Below are 22286 nucleotides of genomic sequence, written 5' to 3' on the forward strand. Positions count from 1 at the left end.
ATGCCAGGCCCGAGCGGGCCCGGATCCGGTCGCCGCTGCCCGACCGCGCGCCCCCGCGCCTCCGCCCGCCGCCCGTCGCCGGAAAGCCGTGCCACGGCCGCGCCGAGCCGCACCGCTCCCCTCGCCGCGGCCGCGCTCGTCGCCGGCGCCGCTCATCGCCGCTCGGCTCCGCCTCCACCGCATGGCCCGCCCCGCCGCCTCGGAAGTCCGTGCCGCCGCCACCATGCGCCGCCCGCCTCCTCGTGCCGCCCGCAGCCCTCGGCCACGCCGGAGTTGAGCTCCGCCGCCATCTTCCCCGCCTCCGGCCGGCTTCGTCGTCGCCGGACCCGACCCGCTTCGGATCTGGATCCAATTGGATGAGATCCACTGTTCCGGTGAACCAAACGCCTCCCCTCGTCCCGATCCGCTCCGTCCGGGATATCCCCGTCTCGCGTTGACTTTTCGCGGAGGTATATTTTCTCTAAGTCCCAGGAATTCCAGATCCAAGTTGCCATGTTCATCGTGCCGTAACTTTGCATCCGTAGCTCCGATTCATGCATATAGCATATCAAAATGTTCATCTCAGAGAGTACATCATTTCATTCCATTGCATCATTTTCATTTGAGTTCATCTTGATGCCCGAAATGCTGTTAGAAGAGGGTTACTTGAGTTAATTGTCAGATCTGCTACTCCATTTAGCTTTTTGTCATTTTTGCCATGATTATTGTGTGCATGATATGCCATGATGCTCTACATATGTTTTGTTAAGGGTTTTGTCATCTTTCCAGAGGTGCAACCCATGTATTTTTGTGATGTGTGTGGTGTCTAGTGCAATCTTGCAAAGTGGTGCACTTGGTAATTCTGTTTTCAGGGACTTAGCATTTCCACTAAGTCCTTGATCTGTTTATCTCATGATGCCATATGTTCATGTTGTTTCCTAGTGATCCGTGCCTCTTTTGAGGATGATCAGTAAAGGAGTTTTGTTAATATTGTAATGCTCTATCCATCCATGTCTTTGTTTGCAATTATGGAGCACCCTAGCTTGAGTCAATCGAGCTCTACTTTTGCTACTTTGTGAATCTGGGCAGATTGTCAACTTGTTTGCAATTTTGCCGATGATGTTGTAGTTGATCCGTGCATGATATGCCATTGTTCTTGCCATGTCTAGCTTGCATTTTGTGCCTTCTTAATGGATGTAAGCTTGTCTTGCCATGACTTGCACCGTGGTGAGTGCATCGAGCTTGTAAACATGCCTACTTGAGTTATATTTCAGCACGTGTCAGTTTTCACTAAGGCTGTGTTTGGTTGAGCTGCAGATTTTGAAAAAGCTGCTGTGGAAAAGCTGCTGTGAAGAAGCTGCTGTGAAAATGCTGCTGTAGAAAAGCTGGAGGCTGTTTGGTTAAAACGACTGTGAAATTGTAGATGTGGCTGTGAATTGTCTGTAATGCCCCTGAGACCTGAGTGAGTTTGTTTATATGCTGATTGACTGTAAAGCAGTGATATATATACATTTGTAGGTAATTGAACTATCATTTTTCAAAGGAGAAAAATTACAATTCAGGCTATTCATTGCTAACATATACACAAACGACTATACTTTGATGTTGCATAAAATAGATAGTGATCCCATAATATTATTACAAAACACATGCACCATACAAAACACATATGGTTCACATGATGATGACCTCTGTCAACATAGCTAAACTTATCTTGCCATCGCTAGACAAGCATCGGCTATCCTACTACGAATATTGTTCATGCTTTCTTCGTTCTCCTCCTCTTCAACCGGATCGGTTTGTGTTGGTGCCACCTCTCGCCGTAGCACTGGAGGTACATACTCATCATCGGCATCACATTTATCAAAAAATTTGTCACGCAACTTGCTATCACGAATGAAATTATGCAATGCCATGCAAGCAATGATGATATGCTTCTGTGTACGAGGTGAGAAACTTGGGACTCCTTTCAATATGCGCCACTTCTGCTTGAGCACCCCAAAAGTACGTTCAACAACATTTCGAAGGGATGAATGTAGAAAGTTGAACACCTCATACTTCCCTTGAGGTGGACGATCACGATGAAGATGGAATTCCGGTAGATGGTATGTACTCCCCTTGAAAGGAGCAAGGTATCCCGTTCGATTTGGATATCCAGAGTCCACAAGATAATATTTCCCTAAAAATGTAAGAAATTAGCGTCACATATAAGAATAGAATTACCAATGGGATTTTTTGTTAGTATGTTATCCTTTGGGAGGTACAGGAAATGAAGAGAAATGTGATAATGCATGATTCAGGATCCTTGTGTCATGTGCACAACCCGGCCAACCCGTAACCACAAAGGTAAACCTCATGTCAAATTCACATATTGCAAGCACATTCTGAGATGTAAAACCATGCCGACATCTATGGTTAACCGCATCATCCGCTGGTACTGAAACTGGCACATGTGATCCATCTATTGCACCAATAGCACCTTTGAAATGAGGCCAGAAACGTTCATCTTTAATCCTTTCATCCTCATAGCTAAAAGTAGGATCTGTCGGTTTGATGATATCTTTCGCTAACTTGCGCAAACATAACAGAACTTCCTTAAACTTTGTATGAACTGTCCAAAGTGACCGTACAAAGCGGTTCTCAACTTGAGCGAATGATTGAGGGCCTCCAACGATCCATAAGAACATGGCCAGTGACTCAATTGAGGAAACATTAGTGGTTGATGTCAAACCATATGTAGAGACAAGCAAATCATGAAGTGCAATGAAAACATCAGTGCTCATCCGAAACACTTTATAGAAGTATTGGGGACGACCATAACACTCCATGACCCATTGAAGTCCTGTTTGCTGAGGCAATCTATATATTTTGTTCATGTACCGCTCAACATAGAGGTTACCTAGGTTTCCCATGATAGCAGCCTTCTTCCCAAGTTCAGCTAGAACTTTCAATCCCTCCTGGCCCTTTTTGGCCACTTCTTCCATCCTTGAATCCATCTACACAGGAACATAAAGATGTTAAAATACAATAATTTTAACAATATGTATACTGCTGGAAACATAAACAAATATTGTTCACAACACAATCATGTCGCGACAAATGAAATAAATATGGTTCATAACATGAGCAAGCATGGTTCCAGAACATAAGCAAATATGGTTCACAACATAAGCAAATATGGTCTACAACAAAACACATTTGATCCACAAGACCACGACATAACCAAATATAGTTCTAGAACATAAGCCTACACATGCTTCAACATCTCCCTCTCATGCTCCCTCTTCAGATAATCAAGCCTCCCTTCTTTTGTTTCGAGAGCATTGAAGATTTCCCTAAAGTCAGGCTTCACCATAAGAGTGAGCGTTGTGTGCATGAGAGCAGTTTCTTCTTTGACACCACATTCTTTCACCATCTTCATGACCTCTGAAATGGTAGGGACATGGTTGGTTGGCGCCGATGATGCCTCCACACTAGAGGTTATCTTGTCGACTCCACTTTCTATCTTCTGACATGTCTGCTTGTAAAACCGTAAGAAGGGGCTCTTTTCATCCTTCTCCTCATTTACATTAGAGGGTTGCTTGCGCTTCTTGCTTGCACTTGGTTTCTTCAAAGAGGACAATTTTATTTCAGCATTATCTTCTGGTTTCTCCAAAAGAACTGCATTGTTATCACTTGATTCATCGGAGGAAATATCTCCAGCACAAGAAGCACTAGCCCCAGTGACATGTACATTCTCAAGTATGACATGTAAATCTTCAAGGTGCTTTGGTCCATGCTTTTTGAACTTCAAATGGTTGCATTTCTTTTTTGTCCTCTCCTGGCATCTCTGAAATAATAATAAGAGTGCAGGTTAGGTACTGCAATCATATAAAGCATGTCAATTAAAAAAATTGCAAACTCTTACCACAAGATGTTCGTCCCACCATTCTTTTGAGCAATCAACGGTCCCCTTTGCATCATTCCATCCAAGTCCAGTAGCTTCATTTTTCAGCTCCATGAACCAAACATACTCATTTTTTATTGCATCCCATTTGTTCTTGAATTTATCCTTGGGATACTTCTTTCCCGTTCTTGCTTCCCATTTCTCCAAAACATTTTTCCAGCCCTTCTTGCTTAGATGACCTAATGGTCTATTTCCATTTGAAACCTCTTCTCTCAATATATCAATGAGTTTCTTCAAATGGGCATCATCCCACACAGCCTTTTCAGTCATACTTCAGTCAATAAAAAATGACATAGCACTAGATCAATATATATGGTCCAGCAATCAATTGCATAGCAATCTGCAGCAAGCAATCATGCAATGTAGAGCAAAATGCAGCAAGTATTCATCACTGTACAGGAACACACGACAATGTGCAGCGATACTATCAAAATTTCATCGATTTCACATCAATATACAACAATATGACAAGCAAGATGCATCATCCCATCCAAATTTCATCCACTTTACATCATAAATACACAACAATATGAACGAGCAAAAAAATCAGCCTCTTTCTACTTGTACAGGAGGTGGGAGGGGGTTGGGGAGTGGAAGGAAAGGGGCGCAGTACCTTGCAGAATGGAGGGAGTAGGTCGCGCTGGAGTTGCGGGAGGCGTCGCCGGCGGCTGGGCGCGCGGCGGTGGAGGGCCGGCGGCAGAGGAGGGATGAGGTCGCAGCGGGGAGGGGCCGCGGGGAGGCGAAGGGAGGAGGTCCGGCGGGCACTGGACGAGGGAGGAGGTCGCAGCGGGGAGGCGGCGGGGGAGGCGGCGCCGGTGGCTGGGCGCGCGGCGGTGGAGGGCCGGCAGCGGTGCTGGCGGCGGCTAGGAACCCTAACTGCCGCTCGGGTGGATGGGGAGAACGAGGGGTGGGGCGTGCTGCTGGATGTCTCGCTCGGGAGGAATAGGCCTAATCATTTTTCACTTGCGAGTGGCAAACGTGGGTAAATACTACTAAACTTCCAGGGAACAGCTAAAAGTGCACGATTGAAGTTGGGAGTTTCGCTGCTGCGAAAATACACTACGGGGAAGCACTGGCTTTTGCAACTTCTGCTTCTCTTTTCTCCCCCTTTGGTTAGCTTATAGCTTCCAAAAGCCAGAAGCTGGCTGCAAAAGCTCAACCAAACACAACCTAAGTCTGAAAACTGATTATGTTTTTGCTATGTTCGCATGCTTGTTAGTATATTTTCTGATCCTTTTTGGCTCAAGGTCACTAAGGGACTTTTGTTAAGCTATTTGAGTAGCTCCATGCCATGTTTTACTTTGCCATGTTCAGGCCCTGTAGCATGTAGTTTTGTTGCTCCGAAGAGTGCTACTTGGTCTGAAATTCCAGACAAGTGTTAATTTCACTAAGTCTGAGATCTGTTTACCATTTGCGTTTTTGCCATGCTTGTTTGAACCTGTTAATGGATGAATTGGCCGTAACTCAGTGCTAGACTTTTGTTAAGCATCATGAATGCATCCCTGCCATGTATTTTGATGCCATGTTTGAGTGCTATAGCATGTTCATCTCATTGCATTTAGATGGCTACTTGCTGTAAATCGCAGACCGATGTCATATTTGAATCGCTTGCCATTTCCAAACCGTAACTCCGATTCCGGCGTTCTTTATATCGTTTTCAAGCGATTTCATCTCATCTTTGCAGTGACACACTTGGATTTCCAAGTTGAGGCCAGGTTCATGCATTCCTTGTCCAATCATGCATATGCATCGCATACCGCATCCCGCATATCATACCATGTTCATGTGTTGGTTGTTTACTATGTCGTGTGCTTCTTTTCCGGTGTTTGCTTCTTCGGGTTGGTTCCGTTAATGTCGCGTTTGTGAGGACCCGTTCGTCTACGTCCGTTTGTCTTCTTCATGGACTCGTTCTTCTTCCTTGCGGGATTTCAGGCAAGATGATCATACCCTCAAAATCACTTCTATCTTTGCTTGCTAGTTGCCCGCTCTTTTGCTATGCCTATGCGGCGATACCTACCACTTGCTTATCATGCCTCCCATATTGTTGAACCAAGCCTCTAACCCAACTTGTCCTAGCAAACCGTTGATTGGCTATGTTACCGCTTTGCTCAGCCCCTCTTATAGCGTTGTTAGTTGCAGGTGAAGATTGAAGTTTGTTCCTTGTTGGAACATGATGATCATTCCTTGTTGGAACATGTTTACTTGTTGGGATGTCACAATATATCTTATTTAATTAATGCATCTATATACTTGGTAAAGGGTGGAAGGCTCGGCCTTATGTCTGGTGTTTTGTTCCACTCTTGCCGCCCTAGTTTCTGTCATATCGGTGTTATGTTCCCGGATTTTGCGTTCCTTACGCGGTTGGGCTATAATGGGAACCCCTTGACAGTTCGCCTTAAGTAAAGCTCTTCCAGCAATGCCCAACATTGGTTTTACCATTTGCACTAACAACCTACCACCTTCCCTTGGGTTCTGCAGACTCAAGGGTCATCTTTATTCTAACCCCCCTGGGCCAGTGCTCCTCTGAGTGTTGGTCCGAACTAGAGTCCTGTGCAGCGGCCCCTCGGGGAAACTCGAGGTTTGGTTTTAGTTGTATGGAGAGCTCATCTGAGTGTGCCCTGAGAAAGAGATATGTGCAGCTCCTATCGGGATTTGTCGGCACATTCGGGCGGTGTTGCTGGTTTAGTTTTACCCTGTCGAAATGTCTTGTTGTACCGGGATACCGAATCTGATTGAAATGTCTCGAGAGGAGGTCTATTCCTTCGTTAACCGTGAGAGCTTGTGATGGGCTAAGTTGGGACACCCCTGCAGGGATTGAACTTTTGAAAGCCGTGCCCACGGTTATGGGCAGATGGGAATTTGTTAACGTCCGGTTGTAGTAAACCTGAAGTCGACCTTAATTTAAAATGAATCAACCGCGTGTGTAACCGTGATGGTCTCTTTCCGGCGGAGTCCGGGAAGTGAACACGGTTGTTGGAGTTATGCTTGACGTAGGTTGCTATAGGATCACTTCTTGATCATACTTTTATCGACCGTGCTTTGCCTTCTCTTCTCGCTCTCTTTTGCGAATATGTTAGCCACCATATTTTCTAGTCGCTTGCTGCAGCTCCACCTCATACCTTTACCTTACCCATAAGCTTAAATAGTCCTGATCGCGAGGGTGCGAGATTGCTGAGTCCCCGTGGCTCACAGATACTTCCAAAACCAGTTTGCAGGTGCCGATGAGTCCGTGCAGATGACGCAACCAAGCTCAGGAGGAGCTCGATGAAGATCTTGTCCTTTACTTTGTTTCGTTCTAGTTGATCAGTACTGGAGCCCAGTTGGGGTCGATCGGGGACCTTTGCCGCATTTGGGGTTCTTCTTTATTTTGGTTCCGTAGTCAGACCTTGATTGTATCTGATTGATGTAATGCTTTATTCATGTAATTGTGTGAAGTGGCGATTGTTAGCCAACTATGTATCTCTTTCCTTATTATATTACATGGGTTATGTGAAGATTACCTCACTTGCGACATATGCCTTCAATGTGATTATGCCTCTAAGTCGTGCCTCGACACGTGGGAGATATAGTCGCATCGAGGGTGTTACAAGTTGGTATCAGAGCCTTCCCCGACCTTAGGAGCCCCATTGCTTGATCGTTTTTAGCGGCCGAGTTGTGTCTAGAAAAATGTTTTCAGCCATTTAGGAATTATATATCGGAGAGGTTAGGAATTCTTTTTACTTCCCAGTCTCCTCATCGCTCTGGTAAGGCATCCTGACGTAGAGTTTTGACTCTTCTCTTCTCAAATTTCACTAAAAAAATTTTTAGGATCACGCGGGTATCTTGGAATCGTTCCGATGGTTTTATGATGAGAACATTGTCTTGGTGCCTCCTATCAGGGGTTTAGTGGAAGTGTCCTGGGGAGTTGAGCTCTGAGGTGTTGTCATCATAATTTTATCATTGCAATTCTGGAATACTTGAATTTAGTACGCCGACATCGAAAATCTCTTTTATGCAGTTCGTTGGTGAGATAACCTCGACGCCACCCAGTACTGGGCGGGAGTTCGGGAGTATTGCCATAACTTGTATAACGGTTGTTTTTCGAAGGTTGAGGTAGATGATTTCCGAAGGTTTCTTGGTTATGTGTTGAAGGATGGATACAACTGGATGTAGGATTTGCTAGTTTGGGTGAGATATTATGCTTCCCCTGTATCCCCAACACCTGATTGCATAACCGGAAAATTTCGGGAGTTTCATAGGTGGGAATTCAAGTAGCTCGTAGGATATTTTTCCGACAGGTGTATGATATGAAATTGGGGTTCGACGTCTAGTGGTCCGCCTATTCACGGTCGGTTTTACAGTGGTCTCATTGTGTCTTAAAGAGTCCTTGGCTATGCCGACTCGGGGACGCTTCATATGTCATGTGCACTGCCTTGTACATGATGGTGCTGTACGATCGAGCCCGTGTAGGCCCCACCACGAAAACTTCGGACGAAATCTCTATCATATGTTTGTTCCGGCTTATTTTGCAAGCCAATCCTTTGTTTTGTTTGGAGTTGTGGTATTCGAGTTGCTTTAATGTCAAGTGTTGATTCCATACCTTCCCCAAATGGTGTTCTCATACTCCGATGTGAATACTAATCCTTCTCGATCATCAAGATTGTCTTATCAATCCTTTTCACCGGTGTGTTTTATTCAAGTGGATCCGATCATTTCAACATCCGCAAGATTCAATTCCAGTTCTTCTCAACGGTGTTTGTTTCATCCGTCTCCAAGTTGTCTTTCTTTTCCCACCCACCCACCCACCCTTTTTCTTCGAGAACCCAGATTTCTTAATCAAGTATCATCTCATTGATGAGAAGTCTCTCCATTCTTTTCCGCCAATATTCTTATCCGGTGATTCTCATGAAGATTCTAACGGAGCTTCAAGTTCGTCACTCTTCACTCGTTTTCTTCTCCGGTGGAACCAATTCAAGCTTTCGGTGTTGATCATATTCTTTCCCGTATTTCAATGTTTTTCTCATACCGTTGCACCTCATAATCATCCACCTCTCGCTATTCATTTGTTCCAGAGTGCTGAAGAGCAACTTAGTTTTACCTCTTCTCTTTCTCTTCCGTTTTCCCCTTTGGTGCCATTCTAGATCTCGGGACGAGATCCTCTCGTAGTGGTGGAGTGTTGTAACGCCCCGAGACCGATGTGCCAGGTGTCGTGCAGTTATTCGTTGTTGTTGCGTTGTCATTGCTTGCGTGTCATGCATTGCATATCATGTCATCATGTGCATTTCATTTGCATACGTGTTCGTCTCATGCATCCGAGCATTTTCCCCGTTGTCCGTTTTGCAATCCGGCGCTTCGTTCTTCCCCGGTGGTCATTTCTAGCTTTCTTTCATGTGTGGGGATTAAACATTTCTGGATTGGACCGGGATTTGTCAAGCGGCCTTGGTTTACTACTGGTAGACCGCCTGTCAAGTTTCGTACCATTTGGACTTCGTTTGATACTCCAACGGTTAACCGAGGGACCAAAAAGGTCTCGTGTGTGTTGCAGCCCAACACCCCTCCAATTTGGCCCAAAACCCACCTAAACCTGTTCCATCCTCTCGGTTGTTCGATCACGATCGCGTGGCCGAAAACCGCACCTCATTTGGAGTCTCCTAGCTCCCTCTACCTATAAATATGTGGCCTCCCCCGAAATCTTCGCGGATGAACCCTAACTTCGTCCTCCTCGCGCCACCAGACGCGTCCACCCCGCGCCCGGACATGTCCACCGCCGCCAGCCACCTCACTCCGGCGAATCGCGCGCCGCCACCTCAGCCCGCCAGCGCCCCTCTCCACTCCGACACCGCCACGTGGTTGCCCCGCCGCCCCGCGCCTCCCACCGGCCCGCCGCGGCCCACGTCAGGCCCGCGCGGGCCCGGATCCGGTCGCCGCCGCCCGACCGCGCGCCCCCGCGCCTCCGCCCGCCGCCCGTCGCCGGAAAGCCGCGCCACGGCCGCGCCGAGCTGCACCGCTCCCCTCGCCGCGGCAGCGCTCGTCGCCGGCGCCACTCATCGCCGCTCGGCTCCGCCTCCGCCGCATGGCCCGCCCCGCCGCCTCAGAAGTCTGCGCCGCCGCCACCATGCGCCGCCCGCCTCCTCGTGCCGCCCGCAGCCCTCGGCCGCGCCGGAGTTGAGCTCCGCCGCCATCTTCCCCGCCTCCGGCCGGCTTCGTCGTCGCCGGACCCGACCCACTTCGGATCTGGATCCAGTTGGATGAGATCCACCGGTCCGGTGAACGAAATGCCTCCCCTCGTCCCGATCCGCTCCGTCTGGGATATCCTCGTCCCGCGTTGACTTTTCGCGGAGGTATATTTTCTCTAAGTCCCAGGAATTCCAGATCCAAGTTGCCATGTTCATCATGCCGTAACTTTGCATCCGTAGCTCCGATTCATGCATATAGCATATCAAAATGTTCATCTCAGAGAGTACATCATTTCATTCCAATGCATCATTTTCATTTGAGTTCATCTTGATGCCCGAAATGCTGTTAGAAGAGGGTTACTTGAGTTAATTGTCAGATCTGCTACTCCATTTAGCTTTTTGTCATTTTTGCCATGATTATTGTGTGCATGATATGCCATGATGCTCTACATATGTTTTGTTAAGGGTTTTGTCATCTTTCCAGAGGTGAAACCCATGTATTTTTTTGATGTGTGCGGTGTCTAGTGCAAGCTTGCAAAGTGGTGCACTTGGTAATTCTGTTTTCAGGGACTTAGCATTTCCACTAAGTCCTTGATCTGTTTATCTCATGATGCCATATGTTCATGTTGTTTCCTAGTGATCCGTGCCTCTTTTGAGGATGATCAGTAAAGGAGTTTTGTTAATATTGTAGTGCTCTATCCATCCATGTCTTTTTTTGCAATTATGGAGCACCCTAGCTTGAGTTAATCGAGCTCTACTTTTGCTACTTTGTGAATCTGGGCAGATTGTCAACTTGTTTGCAATTTTGCCGATGATGTTGTAGTTGATCCGTGCATGATATGCCATTGTTCTTGCCATGTCTAGCTTGAATTTTGTGCCTTCTTAATGGATGTAAGCTTGTCTTGACATGACTTGCACCGTGGTGAGTGCATCGAGCTCGTAAACATGCCTACTTGAGTTATATTTCAGCACGTGTCAGTTTTCACTAAGTCTGAAAACTGATTATGTTTTTGCTATGTTCGCATGCTTGTTAGTATATTTTCTGATCCTTTTGGCTCAAGGTCACTAAGGGACTTTTGTTAAGCTATTTGAGTAGCTCCATGCCATGTTTTACTTTGCCATGTTCAGGCCCTGTAGCATGTAGTTTTGTTGCTCCGAAGAGTGCTACTTGGTCTGAAATTCCAGACAAGTGTTAATTTCACCAAGTCTGAGATCTGTTTACCATTTGCGTTTTTGCCATGCTTGTTTGAACCTGTTAATGGATTAATTGGCCATAGCTCAGTGCTAGACTTTTGTTAAGCATCATGAATGCATCCCTGCCATGTATTTTTATGCCATGTTTGAGTGCTATAGCATGTTCATCTCATTGCATTTAGATGGCTACTTGCTGTAAATCGCAGACCGATGTCATATTTGAATCACTTGCCATTTCCAAACCGTAACTCCGATTCCGGCGTTCTTTATATCGTTTTCAAGCGATTTCATCTCATATTTGCAGTGGCACACTTGGATTTCCAAGTTGAGGCCAGGTTCATGCATTCCTTGTCCAATCATGCATATGCATCGCATACCGCATCCCGCATATCATACCATGTTCATGTGTTGGTTGTTTACTATGTCGTGTGCTTCTTTTCCGGTGTTTGCTTCTTCGGGTTGGTTCCGTTAATGTCGCGTTTGTGAGGACCCGTTCGTCTACGTCCGTTTGTCTTCTTCATGGACTCGTTCTTCTTCCTTGCGGGATTTCAGGCAAGATGATCATACCCTCGAAATCACTTCTATCTTTGCTTGCTAGTTGCTTGCTCTTTTGCTATGCCTATGATGCGATACCTACCACTTGCTTATCATGCCTCCCATATTGTTGAACCAAGCCTCTAACCCACCTTGTCCTAGCAAACCGTTGATTGGCTATGTTACCGCTTTGCTCAGCCCCTCTTATAGCGTTGTTAGTTGAAGGTGAAGATTGAAGTTTGTTCCTTGTTGGAACATGATGATCGTTCCTTGTTGGAACATGTTTACTTGTTGGGATATCACAATATATCTTATTTAATTAATGCATCTATATACTTGGTAAAGGGTGGAAGGCTCGGCCTTATGTCTGGTGTTTTGTTCCACTCTTGCCGCCCTAGTTTCCGTCATATCGGTATTATGTTCCCGGATTTTGCGTTCCTTACGCGGTTGGGCTATAATGGGAACCCCTTGACAGTTCGCCTTAAGTAAAGCTCTTCCAGCAATGCCCAACATTGGTTTTACCATTTGCACTAACAACCTACCACCTTCCCTTGGGTTCTGCAGACTCAAGGGTCATCTTTATTCTAACCCCCCCGGGCCAGTGCTCCTCTGAGTGTTGGTCCGAACTAGAGTCCTGTGCAGCGGCCCCTCGGGGAAACTCGAGGTTTGGTTTTAGTTGTATGGAGAGCTCATCTGAGTGTGCCCTGAGAAAGAGATATGTGCAGCTCCTATCGGGATTTGTCGGCACATTCGGGCGGTGTTGCTGGTTTAGTTTTACCCTGTCGAAATGTCTTGTTGTACCGGGATACCGAGTCTGATCGGAATGTCTCGGGAGGAGGTCTATTCCTTCGTTGACCGTGAGAGCTTGTGATGGGCTAAGTTGGGACACCCCTGCAGGGATTGAACTTTCGAAAGCCGTGCCCGCGGTTATGGGCAGATGGGAATTTGTTAACGTCCGGTTGTAGTAAACCTGAAGTCGACCTTAATTTAAAATGAATCAACCGCGTGTGTAACCGTGATGGTCTCTTTCCGGCGGAGTCTGGGAAGTGAACACGGTTGTTGGAGTTATGCTTGACGTAGGTTGCTATAGGATCACTTCTTGATCATACTTTTATCGACCGTGCTTTGCCTTCTCTTCTCACTCTCTTTTGCGAATATGTTAGCCACCATATTTTCTAGTCGCTTGCTGCAGCTCCACCTCATACCTTTACCTTACCCATAAGCTTAAATAGTCTTGATCGCGAGGGTGCGAGATTGCTGAGTCCCCGTGGCTCACAGATACTTCCAAAACTAGTTTGCAGGTGCCGATGAGTCCGTGCAGATGACGCAACCAAGCTCAGGAGGAGCTCGATGAAGATCTTGTCCTTTACTTTGTTTCGTTCTAGTTGATCAGTAGTGGAGCCCAATTGGGGTCGATCGTGGACCTTTGCCGCATTTGGGGTTCTTCTTTATTTTGGTTCCGTAGTCGGACCTTGATTGTATCTGATTGATGTAATGCTTTATTCATGTAATTGTGTGAAGTGGCGATTGTTAGCCAACTATGTATCTCTTTCCTTATTATATTACATGGGTTGTGTGAAGATTACCTCACTTGCGACATATGCCTTCAATGTGATTATGCCTCTAAGTCGTGCCTCAACACGTGGGAGATATAGTCGCATCGAGGGTGTTACACATACCCTCCGATACTACTCATAGATTCATCAAAATAAGCAAACAACACATCAAAAACAGAATCTGTCAAAAACAGAACAGTCTGTAGTAATCTGGATCAAACGTATACTTCTAGAACTCATAAAATTCTCAAATAAATTTCTGGACGTGAGGAATTTATCTATTAATCATATTCAAAAAGAATTAACTAAATATCACTCTCCAATAAAAAAGGCAGCAATTCTCGTGAGCACTAAAGTTTCTGTTTTTTTACAGCAAGATCAACAAGACTTTCCCCAAGTCTTCCCAACGGTTCTACTTGGCACAAACACTAATTAAAACATAAAAAATCAATCATAACAGAGGATAGATAAATTATTATTTAATAAAAAGGAGCAAAAATCAAGGAACAAAAATAAAATTGGGTTGCCTCCCAACAAGCGCTATCATTTAACGCCCCTAGCTAGGCATGATGATTTCAATGATGCTCACATAAAAGATAAGAATTAAAACATAAAGAGAGCATCATGAAGAATATAACTAGCACATTTAAGCCTAACACACTTCCTATGCATAGGGATTTTGTGAGCAAACAATTTATGGGAACAAGAATCAACTTGCATACGAAGGTAAAACAAGCATAACTCCAAAATTTTAAGCACATAGAGGGGAAACTTGATATTATTGCAATTCCTACAAGCATATGTTCCTCCCTCATAATAATTTTCAGTAGCATCATGAATGAATTCAACAATATAACCAGCACCTAAAGCACTATTTTCGTGATGCACAAGCATAGAATTTTTATTATTCTCCACATAAGCAAATTTCTTCTCATGAATAGTAGTGGGAGCAAACTCAACAAAATAACTATCATGTGAGGCATAATCCAATTGAAAACTAAAATCATGATGACAAGTTTCATGGATATCATTATTCTTTATAGCATACAAGTCATCACAATAATCATCATAGATAGCAACTTTGTTCTCATAATCAATTGGAACCTCTCCCGAAATAGTGGATTCATCACAAAATAAAGTCATGACCTCTCAAAATCCACTTTCATCAATATAATCATCATAAATAGGAGTCATGCTTTCATCATAATAAATTTTCTCATCAAAACTTGGGGGACAAAAAATATCGTCTTCATCAAACCTAGCTTCCCCAAACTTGTGGCTTTGCATATCATTAGCATCATGGATATTCAAGGAATTCATACTAACAGCATTGCAATTATGCTCATCATTCAAAGATTTAGTGCCAAACATTTTAATGCATTCTTCTTCTAACACTTTGGCACAATTTTCCTTTCCATAATACTCACAAAAGATATTAAAAAGATGAAGCGTATGAGGTAAACTCAATTCCATATTTTTTTGTAGTTTTCTTTTATAAACTAAATTAGTGATAAAATAAGAAACAAAAAGATTCGATTGCAAGATCTAAAGATATACCTTCAAGCACTCACCTCCCCGGCAACCGCGCCAGAAAAGAGCTTGATGTCTACTACACAACCTTCTTCTTGTAGACGTTGTTGGGCCTCCAAGTGCAGAGGTTTGTAGGATAGTAGCAAATTTCCCTCAAGTGGATGACCTAAGGTTTATCAATCCGTAGGAGGCGTAGGATGAAGATGGTCTCTCTCAAGCAACCCTGCAACCAAGTAACAAGAGTCTCTTGTGTCCCCAACACAGCCAATACAATGGTAAATTGTATAGGTGCACTAGTTCGGCAAAGAGATGGTGATACAAGTGGTATATGGATGATAGATATAGGTTTTTGTAATCTGAAAATATAAAAACAGCAAGGTAACTAATGATAAAAGTGAGCACAAACGGTATTGCAATGCTAGGAAACAAGGCCTAGGGTTCATACTTTCACTAGTGTAAGTTCTCTCAACAAGAATAACATAATTGGATCACATAACTATCCCTCAACATGCAACAAAGAGTCACTCCAAAGTCACTAATACCGGAGAACAAACGAAGAGATTATGGTAGGGTACGAAACCACCTCAAAGTTATTCTTTCCAATCAATCCGTTGGGCTATTCCTATAAGTGTCACAAACAGCCCTAGAGTTCATACTAGAATAACACCTTAAGACACAAATCAACCAAAACCCTAATGTCACCTAGATACTCCAATGTCACCTCAAGTATCCGTGGGTATGATTATACGATATGCATCACACAATCTCAGATTCATCTATTCAACCAACACATAGAAGCTCAAAGAGTGCCCCAAAGTTTCTACCGGAGAGTCAAGATGAAAACGTGTGCCAACCCCTATGCATAGATTCCCAAGGTCACGGAACCCGCAAGTTGATCACCAAAACATACATCAAGTGGAGCATAGAATACCCCATTGTCACCACAGGTATCCCACGCAAGACATACATCGAGTGTTCTCAAATCCTTAAAGACTCAATCCGATAAGATAACTTCAAAGGGAAAACTCAATCCATTACAAGAGAGTAGAGGGGAAGAAACATCACAACATCCAACTATAATAGCAAAGCTCGCAATACATCAAGATCATATCACCTCAAGAACATGAGAGAGATAGAGAGAGGGATCAAACACATAGCTATTGGTACATACCCTCAGCCCCGAGGGAGAACTACTCCCTCCTCGTCATGGAGAGCACCGGGATGATGAAGATGGCCACCGGAGAGGGATTCCCCCTCCGGCAGGGTGCCGGAACGGGTCTAGATTGGTTTTCGGTGGCTACGGAGGCTTCTAGCGGCGGAACTCCCAATCTATTGTGCTCCTCGAAGTTTTTAGGGTATATGGGTATTGATGGGAGGAAGAAGTACGTCGGTGGACCTTCGGGCTGTCCACGAGGCAGGGGGGCGCGCCCAGGGGAGGTGGGCACGCCCCCCACCCTCGTGGGCAGCCCGAGACTCTCCTGGTCCAACTCCGATACTCCATTGGCTTCTTCTGGTCCAAAAATAAGTTCCGTGAAGTTTCAGGTCAATTGGACTCCGTTTGATTTTCCTTTTCTGCGATACTCTAAAACAAGGAAAAACAGAAACTGGCACTGGGCTCTAGGTTAATAGGTTAGTCCCAAAAATCATATAAAATAGCATATAAATGCATATAAAACATCCAAGGTTGATAATATAATAGCATGGAACAATAAAAAATTATAGATACGTTGGAGACGTATCAATTAGCTATATATGTAGTCCTATATAGAGAGGTATAGATTGATCGATGTGGATGTGGGAAAGAGGGTGAGACCTCACTAGATATATAGTTTGATCGGTTTATGTGGAAAACTATGAAATACCTAGATACACACACACACAAACACACATAGAGGAACATCGATCATTGCACATTTACGTGAGAGATAAAGAATGCCCGATATGATGGAGAGGGGGATGTGTGTGTGTGCCTTCATGGGAGACTGACTTGAAGAAAAAGATTGCATGTGTGCGATGGATAATGCCGACTGGTAGTGTGTGTGCATGCATGCACGAGAGAAAGTTAGTGGTACAATTATAAAGAGAAGACCAATGTGTGGGTGTAAAAGACTAGGTGAGGTCATAATCAATGTAAAGTTGAATTCAAATATTTGAATAAGAGATCATGATGTATGAAACCCATGCATGCATGAATATAACGGAGATCTGTGCGGTGTGGTTTGAAAAAGAGCATTTTGTAATGTATACACATTGAACAAGGTCAGGCTGGTTTGAATTTGAGATACCGATGGCAGACATCGTTTGGCCACATTGCATCCGTGCATGGACACACTATTCTAATTGTTGATGGTGGGTGGCTTTCGCATCACATATCTATATATATACCCCTATATATATTATATTTTATATTTTTATATAGTGTGCGGATAACTTTAACTTTGAAAGATGGTCATTGGGTGAGGCCAATCCGATGGTGCAGAGCTGGCAAATTTGAGCACTACTGGCTATTGGATATCATCTAGATTCCACCAGATTTTGCCACATGTACAATCTAGAAGACTCTATGGTTGAACTTAAGCATAATGCACAAACCTCAAAACACAAGCACTTCTTCTTTGTTCTAGAATCTTCTGTATCAGAATTGCCCAAATGTTTTTCTATATGATTTGTTTTTACTTTATGCCTTACAACGCCCAATTCCATGAATCTTAAAATAGATTAGGTTTCTTATAAAAACTAGATGATTTCGAATGAAATGAACTATAAGAATTAAACGAACATCTACATCATGCATATATGACTCAAAGCTTACATGCTATAATGTGGTATTTATTTATAATTTGGTTGCCAAATCTCATGCGTGCAATGCACGTGTACCTTACTAGTCTAAATGGTGTCTCTGTGTGTGTTAAACACATTGTACGTAGTATATCATACTAGTCTAAATTGTCTTTTTTGGGTACACGTTAAGCTTGTTCTCCCGAAATTTCAAGCCGCGCCTTGTTATGCTGAAATTTCAAGCTAACGTCTCTGTCTATCATGCTGCGAAACTCCCGCCTCGTCAACCTGCGCCTTGTTACCCCAAAATATTTAAGATAAATCTTTGTCTCGTTGTGCTCCGACAACTCCCTCCATCTCAACCCACGCCTTGCTATTCCAAAATTACAACATGCGCGAAAACTCCCACCTCCTGTGAAATCCCGACACGCGAATTGCCCGTGATACCCCTGAACAGAAAGAACCTCCTCAAATCCGTAGGGGTACTTTCGTAACTTACCCCACATTTCAGACAAGCGCGTCCCTAAGCCATGGTTCCCCACTCCTATCCCATCCGCCCACCCATTCGTACACCGAGGCTGGGAAAACCCGCGAAGCCCCACACCCTCCCCCGTCCGCCACCCAGCCGGAGCCTCTTCCACGACGACGCCGTCCACAGCAACACCTCGACGTCCCTCATCCACCGTACCGGATGAGGATCCGTCGTCGATCTGGTCGTCCCGCCAGTTCAGCCACCCCGTCCTCCACCTCCAAGGAGCTGCCCCGACGTTCCCCTCGTCTTTCGCACCACCTCCATTCCCACACCGCCGTCTTCACCTACACCACCAGAAGAGCATCATCATCACTGTTTCCTCGGATGAAGCTGCAGCCTAATCGGCGCCACCAAAGAGGTTGTACACTAATCGCCGCATTTTCTTCTTGATTCGATCTCACGGTGCTGCCGACGCTCGGTCCCGAGCCGACACGGCGCGGCTCCATCCACGGCGGCGACGCCGACCACTTTCTCGACGACGTCGCTCCCTCGGCGGTGACGTCCACATCAGTAGGAGCTGCTGCTGCTTTAGCTCTTGCTCACGCTGCTGCTCTGCTCTTGCTCGCGCTGCTGCTCTCGCTCTTGCTCTTGCTTGCAATGCTGCTCCGATTTAGCTACACATCAGTCGACTGAATCGACTTTTGGGTCAGTCAATTTTTAGGGGGGGGGGGCTCGCCGGAGTTAAGGAAGAACCAGCCGCAGCGGGGAGGGGGGCTCGTCGGAGAGGTACCCCACTATCTATCTTAGGGTTTAGGATGGGGGCGGTGGTCGCCGACAGTGGTGGGGCGGTGGCGTGGGGATCGCCGGAGAAAACGCTCGGCATGGGGGGCCTAGAGGGATGGCCGGGGCGGTGGCGGACCGGCGGTGGGGAGTGTTTTCGGTGCGGGCGGGGCGGCGCACCGCCGGCGGCGGGCGGCTGTTTGGCCGGTGGTGGTTGGCAGGTCAGGAGGGTGGAGGTTGAAGATGAACTACAGGCCCTTGATTTTGTACCCAACGGCTGCAAAATCGACTGACCAGAGATGAAAAAGTCAGTTGACTGACATGTAGCCTCACCTCTAGTGCGTTCAGTTTCAACAGTAAAATTCAGTTTCGATAGCAAAATTCAGTTTCGACAGTCAAGTCCAGTTTCGACAGTTAAATTCAGTTTCGACAGTTAAGTTCAGAGATGAGCGGCTAATGTATTTTACATCTAGCACTTTGTGGTTATGTATTTTACATCATCTATGAGACATGCTATTAGAATTCCACTCAGGTTAACGTTGTCTCTCTTGTCCTGCTTCAGCTTCGGCGTCGTACAACTCACCATAGCTGCTCCAACGACGAAATGCTCCATCACAGCGGAGCAGTACCTCGGGCTCATCTCCAGACGCCTAAGATCTTCTTCCCCTCCTCTGACAGCCAAGTCAGCCAGAGCATCCTCACCGACCAACCCAATCACACTGAGATCGACATGGCTTCGCCAAAGCGGTTGTACTCTTCCGTGTCTGCTTACGTTATGCATCGCTTAATATGATGACATGCTACTTTATTATCGTGTTCACCTATTAGACTCCAAGTCAGGTCTAAACTTATGCTGAAACTTGAGTTTTTAAATGGTTGTGGGGTACATATTGGGGCAGCAATCAGTACTATCTGTCTACTATCTGGTTAATCTTGGGTGTCTACTATGAGTTTCATGTTGGGTGCAAACAAACATTAAAGGAGCAATTATCTGTATTTTTAACTAAAGCTATTATCTGCCTGCTATCATTAGTTTTGGGTCTATCCATAGTTTGCTACCATCACTCTGGATTTGTGCATGCACTCCTTACATAATCTCACTATGTTTTATTCCTATGCATGTCAGTTATTGTACACAATGGAACTGAACATGTAGAGCAAAAGAGACGAGCCTTGCATGGCAATAAAATTTCATGCAGACATCGCTCCATGGTGGGCGCAAAGGCAGCCCCCCTCCACCCATTTCGGATCGTAATCAAGAGGAAGATAACTGTTCTGAGGGGGATTCAGAAGCAGAAGACCACTCTTATTTACCCCATGAGGTCTTCTCCCTAACTTGGCATGCTGATGTTGGTAATATAATGCATATGGTGCCTTGCATTGCTTACTGTATACATCAAAGATGTCATCTGCTTAGTTTAGACATGCTTTGTGTCAATGCCATCTGTTTAGTTTCTTTATCGTATATGTGAATCATGCAATGCCATCTTGTTTAGCCAGGCATCATATATGTGAATTTTGCAATGCCACCCTGGTTAGCCAGTCATCTTATATGTGAATTATATCATGACATCATTTTTTATTATGTGTTAAATTTGTCAACAATTTTAGTACATTCAATTACTCTTCCTGTGCATCAGCCATTCGGGCGCGATCATGGAAAAATCTGGAGTGGAAACAAGGTCTTTAGAGCAGACAATGCTATCTGACGAAGCGCATGTTTTGCTAGTTACAGATAGCTCCTCAGAGGAGGATTCAGAGATAGATGACCAGTCCTATTTCCCCCTCGAGGTGCATGCTCTAACTCGGCAGGGTTATGTTGCTCATATCGTGCGTATGGCATCTTGCATTGCTATGTCATTTGCTTAGTTTAGACATGTGTTGTGTGAATGCCACTTGTTTAGTGTCTAATTACCATATATTTGAATTATGCAATGCCATCTTGTTGCAAGACATTATATATGTGAATTATGCAATGCTATCTTGTTGCAAGGCATTATATATGTGAGTTATGCAATGCCATGCTGTTTAGCCAAGCGTCATATATGTGAATTATATCATGCCGTCTTTTTTGTATTTCTCATTGCTTTTGTCGACAATGTTTGTATATTCAACTGCTCTTCCTGTGCATCAGCCATTTGAATTGGTGATGGAGAAATCTGGAGTGAAAACAAGGTCTTCAGAGTAGACAATGCTACCTGCTAAAGCAGATATCTTGCTGGTTACAGATAGCTCTTCAGAGGAGGATTCAGAGGCAGATGACCAGTCCTATTATCCCTCTGAGGTGTATGCTCAAACTTGGCAGGGTTATATTACTCATATCATGCATATGTTGTATTGCAATGCTTAGTTTTTACATCATATACACGATATTGAATGCCATCTCCTTAGTTGACACATCATATATGCGATTGCCCTCTACTCACTTCCTTAGTATATAAGTCATATATTTGAATTATATCATGCCATGATGTTTACATAGACAGCATGTATCTGAATTATGGCATGCCAACCCATTTTATAAAGACATAATATAGTTATATCATGTAGCGACCATACCTCAAACAGTCTGATCTCTGTGCTCCGGGGTCATCCCTGGATTAGTAATGCTGACACCACACAGTACTCGGAGGATTTATAGCAGAGTAGCAATCACACACTTATTACATCGAGTGTCTCAAAAGAGAACTTATTATAATAAATATGGCTTAAGGCCATCTAATAACGATAACAGCGGAAGGCTTGGAAGATAAGTGAGTCCATCAACTCCAACGGCATCACTGAGTATAGAACCATGACCTAAAAACTCCTTAATCGTCGTCTGAAAAGTCCGCAACACTAACGTTGCAGCCTGAAAACGGGTCAACACATGGAATATGCTGGCAAGGTAACACATAGAAAGTAATGGAATGAAACAGCTATACTATATGCATATTTGGCTGGTGGAAAGCTCTATGGTTACAGTTTTGCGTAAAGCCAATTTTTCCCTACTTCAAAGGAATAATTTTATTTAACTATCATGGTAGTTGTTAAACATTGAGAATGGTTGACAGCATTCTCAATCCCAATTAAGCATCATCATTGAACAAAACCCAACAAAATTAATTTAGGGTAACATGTTGAGATTCACATGATAATCCAGGTACTAGATACTCAAGATGTCCATAATCGGGGACACGGCTAACCACGATTAGTTTATTATACTCTGCAGAGGATTGCGCACTTTTCCCCAAGACTCGATCGCCTCCGTTTGGTTTCTCGCACTACATGGTGTTTGAGAAGACGGATGACCGAGACATAGTCTTTCAGAAGCGCTAGCACCTTACGATCGGGTAGACCGTACCACCTACATCCCCTACATC

At 44.8% G+C, this 22286-nt stretch overlaps 1 protein-coding gene and 1 pseudogene across 1 annotated transcript; both read right to left on the reverse strand.

Moving 5' to 3' along the window:
• Positions 1 to 1680: 1680 nt before the first annotated feature.
• On the reverse strand, positions 1681 to 2975 carry LOC147979581 (uncharacterized; annotated as a pseudogene).
• Positions 2976 to 3197: 222 nt separating this feature from the next.
• LOC147979582 (uncharacterized) lies at positions 3198 to 4635 on the reverse strand. Its single transcript, XM_087516763.1, has 3 exons — positions 4539 to 4635; positions 3887 to 4196; positions 3198 to 3808 (listed from the first exon to the last, which is right to left on the reverse strand). The coding sequence occupies exons 2-3, from the start codon at positions 4193 to 4195 to the stop codon at positions 3227 to 3229; spliced, it is 891 nt and encodes a 296-aa protein (XP_087372889.1). The 5' UTR covers position 4196; positions 4539 to 4635; the 3' UTR covers positions 3198 to 3226.
• Between the last annotated feature and the right edge of the window lie 17651 nt (positions 4636 to 22286).

This window comes from Triticum urartu, chromosome 3A (genome assembly GCF_056163025.1).
Source record: "Triticum urartu cultivar PI428250 chromosome 3A, HENAU_Tu73, whole genome shotgun sequence".
NCBI classification, from domain to species: Eukaryota; Viridiplantae; Streptophyta; class Magnoliopsida; order Poales; family Poaceae; genus Triticum; species Triticum urartu.